At 43.5% G+C, this 10,985-nt stretch overlaps 1 protein-coding gene across 2 annotated transcripts in view; it reads right to left on the bottom strand.

Moving 5' to 3' along the window:
• Positions 1-161: 161 nt before the first annotated feature.
• Positions 162-10,985, bottom strand: part of LOC101759689 (protein argonaute 1B) — a 39,125-nt gene continuing 28,301 nt past the window's right edge. The window contains exons 1-23 of one of the 2 annotated variants that reach the window (XM_012844630.3): positions 8,788-8,954; positions 7,098-7,882; positions 6,801-7,021; positions 6,319-6,468; positions 6,104-6,237; positions 4,831-4,940; positions 4,641-4,747; positions 4,417-4,555; positions 4,175-4,291; positions 3,662-3,769; positions 3,506-3,577; positions 2,657-2,779; positions 2,391-2,556; positions 2,191-2,315; positions 1,975-2,112; positions 1,721-1,863; positions 1,572-1,634; positions 1,435-1,498; positions 1,214-1,349; positions 1,017-1,090; positions 831-925; positions 709-740; positions 162-620 (exon numbers count right to left, since the gene is read on the bottom strand). In XM_012844630.3, the coding sequence (XP_012700084.1) occupies positions 406-620; positions 709-740; positions 831-925; positions 1,017-1,090; positions 1,214-1,349; positions 1,435-1,498; positions 1,572-1,634; positions 1,721-1,863; positions 1,975-2,112; positions 2,191-2,315; positions 2,391-2,556; positions 2,657-2,779; positions 3,506-3,577; positions 3,662-3,769; positions 4,175-4,291; positions 4,417-4,555; positions 4,641-4,747; positions 4,831-4,940; positions 6,104-6,237; positions 6,319-6,468; positions 6,801-7,021; positions 7,098-7,874 (3,309 nt within the window). In that variant the 5' untranslated portion in view covers positions 7,875-7,882; positions 8,788-8,954 and the 3' untranslated portion in view covers positions 162-405. Of the gene's footprint in view, positions 621-708; positions 741-830; positions 926-1,016; positions 1,091-1,213; positions 1,350-1,434; positions 1,499-1,571; positions 1,635-1,720; positions 1,864-1,974; positions 2,113-2,190; positions 2,316-2,390; positions 2,557-2,656; positions 2,780-3,505; positions 3,578-3,661; positions 3,770-4,174; positions 4,292-4,416; positions 4,556-4,640; positions 4,748-4,830; positions 4,941-6,103; positions 6,238-6,318; positions 6,469-6,800; positions 7,022-7,097; positions 7,883-8,787; positions 8,955-10,985 lie in introns of those variants that run through there. The other variant, XM_022825114.1, reaches the window with a different exon arrangement.

The raw sequence follows: 10,985 nt of genomic DNA, 5'->3' as shown, positions 1-10,985 counted from the left end.
ACGCAAAACTGATTCTGATAGTGCGGCGATTCCCGCCCGTCCCACCTGTCCTCCAACCAAACGCGTCCCACCTGTCCTCCAACCAAACGCGGGACGAAGTGGGATCGTCCCGTCCCGTCCCACTTCGTCCTCGCAACCAAACGCACCCATACAGGTTCAAATAATTCCACTACAAACCATGTCCAAATAAGTCCACTGCAAACCAATCTTCATCAGTACAATGTTACCACAAGCAGTTTACAATAGTATAGAGAGTACCACAGATTTGAAACTCAGGAAATTAACTTTGGAGGTGCAACGGTGTTCCAGCATCACCATAAGAGTGCAAGTACTCGAAATATACGCAATAGGTAGGCAAGGTAGGAGGATACTGCTCTCTCAGAGCAGCAGGCCACAGCATCCATCTTAGCAGTAAAACATGACGCGCTTCACATTTTCCTTGAGGGCAGGTAGAGGCCTCACAGCAACATTTCCAACAGCCCTGGAGCTGCGAGAACTCCCTGGTTGAGGACCACGGCTCATCGTAGCACCGCTCACCATCGACCCACTGTCGGAGGTATCTGGCTCCAAGTAGAAGCGAGCTCGGAAGGCTGCCAGATGAGCATAGTATGCAGGAGGCACTGCAAAGCAATCGAGCAGAACCGTCAGCATTCTCTTTTGCATTACTACCCCACGTCAAAGGTGGGTGCAAGGGCAAGTTGCACTTACCAACTGATACTGAGCGCGTGCACCTAGCATACCTGCAAATATTGATATTGTTTTTAGTTAATAGGCAGTTAAAAAGAGTTCAATTTAAAAGATGAACAGATGGACGGAGCAGTAAATGTTACGTGTAGCACAAGTTGTTGGTGAGAGATTGTAACCCATCAGCTGTGAATTTGTTCTCATCCCACAAAACATGATAATGCGCGGGGCGGCTTGTTCCCTGAAAGGAACCCAAATCAGCAATCAACTTATTTCATCATGTAGAGTAAAGCAAATAAACAGAATTCAGCAATCAGATAGGAAAACCCAACCTGAATGCCAGCATGGCTACACAGGTAGAAATCGAACTCAGTCGGATGGCAAATCTTTGAATCCACAACAGTGCCTATATTTATAGTAAGAAAACAGTTTAACGACATTCAGATTAGGCAAGCTAACCTATCCCTCAAAATGAAAGGATTATACAAGCTAAGCCCAAGGTATAATAAGAGAAGCATCGAGAACTAACCAGGCAGTATGTTTCCACTTCTATCAACAGAACGCTGATCTTTATGGTTGTTAGCAAACAACCTAGTGTGATGTCGCTTCTGGACCACTACAAAAGTAACTGGAGGCTGGTAATTGGGCTCCAATGATGCACAGGCCTGTATCCGTAGTTTCACAAGGGTGGTCAGAGAAAAATTAGAGGTGAAGAACATCACCAAACAAATGCCCTTAAATTAAGTTCACCTTTCTAATGGCATCAAGTTCATACAACAAAACTTGATAGAACTGTCCCTCACTAACACCATCCCTGAAAGTGATGAATGGTTTAACATACAGGGGAATCATAGTCAGAAAAGGTGCCCATGTGCAAGGATATGAACCTGTAGAATATGATCCTCTGGGGTTTCTGTCCCGTTGCCCTCCTGAAAGAAATGAGAAGTTCCCTGCACAATCAACAAAAGTTATACATACAGCAGGATCCAAACATGGAGAAGTGAATGCATCTCATGTATCTCAATAAATATCATACTTGACCATGCCACCAGTGACAGTCCCTCTTTGGGGATCTTGCCATACTTTGAAAAGATCCTGTATCAACTCTTGGCGATGGGCTTGGGCACTCACTAATCCTGCATACTTGGTGACCTCAGGCCAGTCTTGAGAAGCAACCACCTAGGTAGGGAGGAACATAGTGAATAAAAAAAAATAGTGAAACTTTCAACTGAGAAAAGAGAACAGATCTTCTGGGCTTTCTCTGTCTTGTCACAATAATGCCACACTTACAGCTGCAATGGAAGGACTGGAATCTTCTCCAGGATGGGGATGGGTAACATCAGCACCAAATATAATGGTTGGTCTGTCACTGACAAGGGGGATTCTCCTTGCCAAAGCATCTACAAGCACAGTATTCCTTCCTCCAACCTGAAAAGTAGGAAAACTGTAAGAGACGAGTCTAGTGTTTACGTAAAAAATTAGAACAGATCGGGTGAAATGATATACCTTCACATTTATTTTAAGGGCAACATTTGCAAGATACTGCTGCTTGTTCGCCTTGAAAACATGTTTAGTCAGACAACATTGGGAGACCAATCCAAGATCAGTCTCACAGATCCTTTTAAGATCCCCTAAAGAATGAAAAGAATACTAATAAGATTATACATTGGGCAAATTGCTTGAGAAACTTTTGAAAGAGAACATACCATAAAGTGAACCGTTATTGTCGGGCAGTATTACAATCAGTAGGTCCAGTTCTCGGCCCTGAGGTCTGAGTATGTTCATGGCATCTTGATAGCGTCCCTTAAGTGCTCTTTCGACATGTTCAGGCCTCGCATACGATGGGGGAAGCACAGGTTCAAGTGCAAAGTCCTACAAGAACAGGATACGAAAGGAAAATAACACAAACAAATAAATACCAAAATGACAAACAGAAAATTGTATTGAAGTTCTATCTGAATGACACACATACCATTCCAGATACTTGGCACATCTGAGCCAGCTCTTGACAGAACATCCTGGCAGCATTATCTTGCACATTTCGTGAGAAGTTAATGCATGCCCAGCTGCTAACTCTACCACCATTGACCATTTTCTACCATAAAAAAAGAATAGAAAATAATAAGCAAGACACAAGTTACAAAAATTTAATGATCATCAAACAGAGGAAAACAAAAGGCAAGCTACAGGTTGAAAATAGATTATATCTGACTAAAATAATGTGAATAGGAATACGAGTATAACCTAAAGGAACTTCAATCCTTGGTTGGTCGAGTTTTTTATTTAATGGTCAATTTCAGTGGCAAATGTTATAAATATTAGTCGCAAATTAATAACCGGGTAGTAGCATGAAAAAGGTAAAACAAGAGCAAAATTTCAAATAAGTTACACACTCACTATAGAGTTTTGCAGGTAAATCATGCAAAATTTCTCAAGAAAATTTCCATATAAAACTACACGAGCACATGGAATTGTGGGATTACAGAAACAATATGTAGCTGTGTGCCAAAACCCAGAGGAGTTCACTAGTCATTAGGAGCTATCAAGCTTTATATAAAGAATCTCATTATTGTATCATTCACGCAATGCTCAGGCTACGGCTTGAAAGCATGCTGTCATGCTTGGTGGCAGTTATATCATGGCTGCTGGGCCAACTTCCTACCTTTTGTAAATATAAGATTACAAAAACAGTTGCAGCTATATCATGTTTAACTTTCTCCTCTAATATTTTCATAAGGGGAAAAACTGAGTACGCCTGACGGAATTCACATGAAAAGGTGATTTTATCTTGATTTATCAGGAATTGCATAACAAGGCATACCTTATTCATCATGTTCCACTGACCTACTCTTGGCAACACATCCTTCTCTCTGCCACTATCATGGTACTTCAGCTATTACACATAAAGTAGAATGCCAGGTCAAAGTATGCCCAAAGATGCAAATCAACTGCTAACCCAGAGATGAAATTCACTGACCCTTGGGGGAGGCAGAACACGAGCTTCGACAGCTGCAAGACGCTCATCAATCTTTATGCCAAATTCCTGTGCATATGGATCTTCGAAGTACGCATTGTGATGCACAGTCTGATTAAAATAGGTAAGGAAAACAAGAGATTTAGAATCATCAGTTCAAATTTATCAACCTTCATGAAGGCAAAAGCTAATTAAATGAACAAAAGCAACAAAATATTCCATGTCATTTAATCTTTTTTTTCCTTGACGTGTCTCACACAAAAAAAAAATGGGATTGCTACAGACTCGCCACACTCACAAATTAGATGACCGGATCACTAATATCACTTAATGGTTATATATACAACAATTCTTAATAATAGATGGTACTTTTCACCAAAATATACAAGTTTGCTTTGCATGAATAACTTACTAATCAAGTTTTCGTAAAATGTATATGTATAAATGTACTGCTATTGCTAGTGCTGATGCTACTCCTATGCCTAAGTCAAACCAAGAAATATGATCTGCAATCACCTGCAGGATGTCTTTCTCGCGCTCTTGAGGACGCTGGCAAGTCACTTTCAGTAGAGCAGTGATCTGTTTCTCGTTCAGTCGTTTTGAGTAACGCTGTCCCTCAACTATCTTACAGACCTGGTATTTCAAACCATGAGATTTATGAAAACATGCTGAAGCTGGATATAGCAATTAGAAATCATATGGATAGATAAACATAGTATAATACATCAATTGCAATAGAGCTAGTTTAAGACACTAACCTCCATAGGCAGATAATTTGGTCTTTGTTGATTGCCCACTTGCAAGCAAGGCAAACTGGTGTGCTGAATACTGAAGCCATAAGTCTCCAGGAAGTATTGCACCACAGTCTTCACGGTACCACGATCATCAATAGGGAATCTATAGCAGGGAAATCAACAAAATCATGTCAGCACCTTATACCTTGCACTATCAATCCATACAAAGCTAGGGAACATGCACGTACGACAACTCCCTTGTTGCTTGTGAAGTGAGGCCAGATATACGATATTTCCTTCGCATGTTTCCTCGGTGTGTGACTTCAATTTTTACACCTCGTAAGGCCTTTTTAATCTACAAAGGGAGTATTATAACAATGAAAGTACTGAAGCATAAACCAAAGCTTCTATCAGGAAATTTAAGGCAATTAATCAAACCTTCACACGATCAGAATCAGATAATGGTCTAACTGAGACATCTCTGTTAAGAAGCTCAGCAACGAAATCAATCACAGGGAGGGGCTCAATAAATGCAGTAGAGGACATACCTGCAACAACAAAAATCAAGCAACCACAACATTTCAGATAAGACAGTGATGCCATAAACTACACCAAAAGGTTTGTTGTGTTAATTTTGTTGTTTAAGCTTTTTTGTGTGTAAAGCACAGAGTGTGCGTAGTCAACAGATCCAAGCATGCATGCAGGAATTAGTAGAGGTGATCCTGCGTGCTCTGCTTGTGGAGAGAGTTTGGCATGCAGGAATTAGTGGGGTGATCCTGCAAGCAGGTCTATTAGTTCACCTATGCGTGAGTGATTGGCTGAGTTCTGCGGCTAAATTAGTGGCTTGAGCAGCGATGCAGGGTGTGCTTTTTTTTTTGTTATTGTTAGTGTAATCCTTGTTGGATGTTAGTTTGAGTCAAGTCTTTTATTAGTGCAAGTCAAGTCTTTGCCTTAGGGTGCAAGTCAAGTCTTTGCCTTAGTGTGTAAGTCAAGACTTGAGTCTTCAAGAGTAAGGCATTAGGGCTGTCTTGTGCTATAAAAGGAGTGGTGGTGTGAGTGTGAGTGAGAGTGTGAGAAAGAGAGTGGTGATGGTGGTGTAGTGTTGATCAGTTTGCGAGTGAAGCAAATTGATCAGTTCGTGGAGCATGGAGTGCGTGCTATGTGGAGTTCGTGCATGTAGTGTGTGGCTGCGTGCTATGTGGAGTTTGTGTGCCTGTGTTAGTGAGCTAGCTGTGTGAGTGTTCTTGGCCGGGTTGTGCGGCTGAGTCACAGCTTAGTGCATGTGTGTTTGTGATGTGTAAAATCAGTGCATGTCATGTTAAAGTGCAGTGAATTTTAGTGCAAAAAAGGGTGCTGGTGTGTAGTGCCGCAAAATTGTGTGCGCGTTCCTTATCAGTGAGAGCTTTCTTGTAGAATGTGCTAAACATTGTGCGAGATCCTGGGAGGTGCTAGAGGCTAACAGTTATTTTTAAACTGGTGGAATCAGTGTGTTCTAGTGAAAGAAAAGGGAGAAAAGGCACTGGTGTGCAGTGCCGCAAAACCTGTGTTCTTGCTCATTGTGTGCGTGTGTTTGTGCTCCATCAAGGCTTTGTAATCTAGAATGCAGTGTATTGTGTATGTAGTGTGCTCCTACTGGTCTTGGTAATGTATCAAGTGTCCAAACTGAAAGCTACACGACAAAAGGAATCAACATGAGAAGGTGGTATCTAACCAATATTCAGAGAAAGGCCCATCTGTGTGGGCCTTATGCTTTGGTAGAAACCACGCCAAGTTTCCAAACCGTCACCAAGTTGCTGGCGTCTCCCTAAATTGGGAGAATAAAATGACCTGCCAACAGGGCAATACCTACACAGGAAATAAAAAGACATTGGAGACTTTGTCATAGGAAAATAACTCTTAACAAAATACCATTATCTCAAAGATTACCTGGCAGTAGGCAATTCACGTAGTACAATGTCAAGTACTTGAAGAGCCTCTTGAGGAGCATCTGGTTGCCTCCCAGATAGAAACATAGCCAAATGGTGGAGATCAGCACGGTTAGCAAATTTGATCACCACCTTAAATACCCTCTGGCGCCTGAAAACATACAGAATGTCAGTACAAATTTTTGGATGTGTCGCAAGCACAAATACATTAAAGAATGTTGGTATGAAATTTTGGATGTGTTTTAAGCACAAACACATTAAACATAAAGAATGCAGTACGAAATTTGGGTGTGTTTTAAGCACAAGTATGTTAAGAATGTCAGTACGAAACACTGGATGTGTTTTAAGCACAAATACGTTAAGCATAAAATGTCAGTACGGAATTTTGGATGTGTTTCAAGCACAAATACGTTAAAACATAAAGAATGTCAGTATAAAATTGTGGATGTGTTTTAAGAACAATTACGATAGAAACAGCAATACCTTTGGCCTCCTTGTCCTCCACCAAGACTATCTTCCTCATCTTGCAGTGTAATTTCAAATGTCCTAGAAGTAAATGGCAATGGCCCTGCTGTATAAAGGCTCTTCCTTCCATCGTATGCAGGTAGACGCCCATCCAAATGAGACTGTCTATAAAGAGTTACAAGCTCTCCCATAACAGCACGATTGACGCCACGTGATGTAACCTCAGGCGTTATAGAAACCTGATGACAAAAGGCTGGTTGTCAGAAACATATAAGAACTATGGCGCAGAATTATGTCTTCTTATTACGGGCTTACATCGTAGTGATGAAGGTCTTTATCAGGCAGCTCAGCAAAGAAATGGTTTGCCTTCACGATGCACCTGGAACCATAAGTACCCTTGCCAGGGCGCAATGGGAATTTAACTGATTTGCTTGATGCTGGTGCCATCTGAACGGCTTGGCTAGTTGAACTCTGACCACGAATAGCAAGTTCCTGAAACTGTTGCTGGACTTGCCCAGTGCTCACCTCGGCCTCTGCAGGCTGCGAGGATGAGCTAGCTCCCAGTGTGGATGGTGATACCGCCACAGGGGCTTGATATTGGACGTATGGGGCTTGGTGCAGCTCGGGAACTGATCTCGATGGACCTGGAGGAACACTTGGTCCAACACTACCTCCCCCACGCCTGCCATAGTGTGGCTGAGGCACTCCCCCTCTGGGGCGCGGACCACCACGTCCCTGGTACTCAGGTGGTCCACCACCAGGATGCTGTGAAGGTGGGCCTCCACGGCCCTGGTAACCACGCAGTTGAACCTCAGGTGGCCCACCTGGATGTTGTGAAGGTGGGCCTCCACGGCCCTGATATCCACCGCGGCCCTGGTAGTCACGCGGTTGAGACTCAGGTGGCCCTCCACGGCCCTGATATCCACCACGACCCTGGTGTTGCCCTGCACCACGGGCACCTTGTTGAGGCAGTAAACCACGTCCTCCCCCATGCTGTTGAGTTGTCTCAGGTCGCTGTGAGGAGCCCTGTCCAGGCACTCCAGGAGCCTCCCCAGAACTCTCTCCAGGGCCAGTTCTTTTCTTCCTCACCATGATGGACCCTGGCATGACAGATACAAGAGCATCAAAAATAGATTAGTAGTGCATGAAAAAATGATGTATGTGATACACACACACAATGACAGCAGGTTAGGTGACACACACATTGCAGGACACACAACGACAGCAGGGTATGTGGTACACACATTGCAGGAACACACAATGGCAGCAAGGGTATGCGACACACACATTGCAGAAACACATGTCAACAGCAGGCATGTGATACACACATTGCAGGAACACACAACGACCTATGAATCACCGATACTTCACTAGCTCAGCCGTACCCATACCCGATACTTGCGTGTCCGATACTTTGATACATCGATACTCCAACACTCTCTCTATACCACCACTGTTGTTTTTCAAAGTCATATCGGTGATACAAAGACAACGACAGCTGGGTATGCGATACACACATTGCAGGAACACACAACGACAGTAGTGTACTTTGAGTCAAAATGAACTTGCGTCGGACGGCTTGACTATAGCCTAGAAATACAATAGCAGAACCACAAGAAGCGCGCAACGATCAACAAGAAATTATCACATGAGAGATATGTAGAAGTGCACCTACACCAAGTACTCAATTGATGAAGAGTCCTTGGGGTGTTTTAAATCTTACGTTTCTGGCTATTGGTCTGATGTTACGATTTAACAACATATCTCGATCAATCTAGTAGCAACAAATGCACCCATGAATTGTTAGGGAATCAGAGGCGGGGACGCGAGTAAAATCAGGGGGGCGCGACATGGGTGTGCACATGCACACCCAGTAATTTTTGCAAAAGAAAAAACGAAGTTACTAGGTAAGATTCATGGTCAGATCCGAAGACAAATAGGACACATTAGGGTTTTGGGTGTTCGATTCTGCACAGCGGGAAGGGAAGGGAATGAGCGGGCATACCCCTGTCGGATGCTCGTCGCCGGCGAAGCGCCCGGCGAAGCGCCCGGCGAAACTGGCAAGGGCGGCGCCAATCGCTCTGTCGCCGCCGCTAAGAAAGGAAGGCAGAGAGACGGGAAGGCGTGGGAGAGGAGAAAGAAACCCGAAGGTCTAACCGTGCACCCCCGGCCCCCGCTGATCCGGCCTCTCTATAATGCCAACCAGGGTCCGTCCCTTTGGCAGGGCTCCAACACCGGCTCCTGTTGCGGCTTCTACCGGAGCCCCTCTGAGAAAACGGCTTCAGTGTCGAAGCCAACCCCAGAACCGTTCTCAAAATGAACTAGAGGGGTGGAGTAAAAAAATGTAGCTCCTGCCGGCTGGTGGAGTCAAAAAAATGTAGCTCCTACCGGCTCCTCCCCTTCTCTACACACAAAAGAACGAAATTGCCCCTCAACAGCGCCCCCACTCTCCTACCGTCGGCGTGGCCGTATGCAGCTGGGACGACCACCGCGCGGCTGCCCCGGAGGCATCCCCTGCCTCGTTCGAGTCCTTGCCGGCGTCGGCGCAGCGGGGGAAGAGCAAGACGCTGGGGCAGCGACGCTGCGAGGCCGAAGCGTAGCGTGGCCGCAAGGGAGCAGCGCGGATGCGAGGATGGAGCAGGACTACGGGAGGACGGCGGCGCAGCGAGATTGCCGGATTGTGGCGGCAGGAAAGAGCTAACGAGTAGGAAAGAGAGGAAAAGATAAGGTCCAAACGAAACTATAAGAAAGAGATCGGAATAAAGAAAGGATAGGAGGAAAACAGATGCGTTAAAAATGGAATTAACAATGACATCAGTTTTTTAGCAAGCACGAATATTGGTTAAGAAATATTTTTTTCATTTTTCTTTTTATTTTACATGAATAAAAATTATAAATTGAGGACAACCATACAATTCATCTTAACAACCAAGTCATATATCAAGAGGCATATTGGATATTTAACATCTCCAATTCATTCATAAAAAACAGGTGAAGCCGTTTTGCCAAACATTTCCCAAATTAGCTCCACATTCACTGCAGAAGCCGCTCCACCGTAGGAGCCAGAGCTGGAGCTATTTTTTAAGGAGTCGAAGCCCTGCCAAACTAGCCCTCACTCTCTAGTTTATATAACTGAATCCCCAGCTAATAACCCGAATAGCAAATCTCCTAACTAATCTCTTACAAAATATCAAAACAACCGAACAAATACAATCTCCTACTTGAAACAGAAGAAGCTCTCGGCGCCTAGTCTAGTTGTCAGCTTATTTTTTTATCTAAATTGCTTTGACTCCTATCTACAGCTTATTTTTCTTATCTAAATTTAGTTGCTATGTATCCAAATAGGACCAGTTAAATTTTAGCTCTAAAGATTTCTTTAGCTAGTTGAACCCAACTAAAGTGAAAAAAGATCAAACTACCCCTCCACCTTCTGCAGGAAAAGTATTTATAGTAGGAGTGAGGAATAAAATAGAAAAATACCTTTTCAACTATCATTTAGTTGGAGGATCCACACACCCCTAGCTAAACTTTAGTTAGATCCAAACATCCCTAGCAAAACTTTAGCTAACTAAAAGAAAGTTGGGTGGATCCAAACAAGACCTAAGTCAATGGAAGATGATGCCGGACATAACACATGCGTGTGATAATCCAAAAATAAAAAAAAATAAGCTGTACTTATCTCTTGATATGAGTCAAAGCAAGTTAGATATATATATTTACTTATAACTTATAAGCACGTGGTGTCATTTTATTAATATATTGAGCTTCGTACGTACATATATGTTTATAAGAAAAGTACTACTCATTAATATTATCATGACATTAATATTATCATAACGACATGCAAAATAAAATATTTTCTTTGATGCAGCTCTATGTGTGTAGTGAGCCTACCATTTTGTTTACTTATCGGTACTAGTGCTACTGCATGGTCACCATCACATGCATGAACTTAGCAATTGGCACTGCCTTTTTGCCTTGGAAGCCGGTGTCGGTACTGCTGACACTATGACTAGAGTACTGGATAGAGCGAGCCGCTAGCGCGTCACGGTGCATGGACGCACGCGCGACTGGAGTCACACCGTAGCACGTGGCGCGACCGTTCCATGTCAGCATTCATTCCAGCGTGGCATTTGGTCACGCCAAACTTGATGGTGCGACTCAAGTATTTGTCATGCTAGAATATTTGGCGCGACAAAAAAG

This window comes from Setaria italica, chromosome III (assembly GCF_000263155.2).
Source record: "Setaria italica strain Yugu1 chromosome III, Setaria_italica_v2.0, whole genome shotgun sequence".
Classification (NCBI taxonomy): Eukaryota; Viridiplantae; Streptophyta; class Magnoliopsida; order Poales; family Poaceae; genus Setaria; species Setaria italica.
The sequence above is the reverse complement of the archived record's forward strand: the minus strand, read 5'-3'. Positions and strand labels throughout refer to the sequence as shown.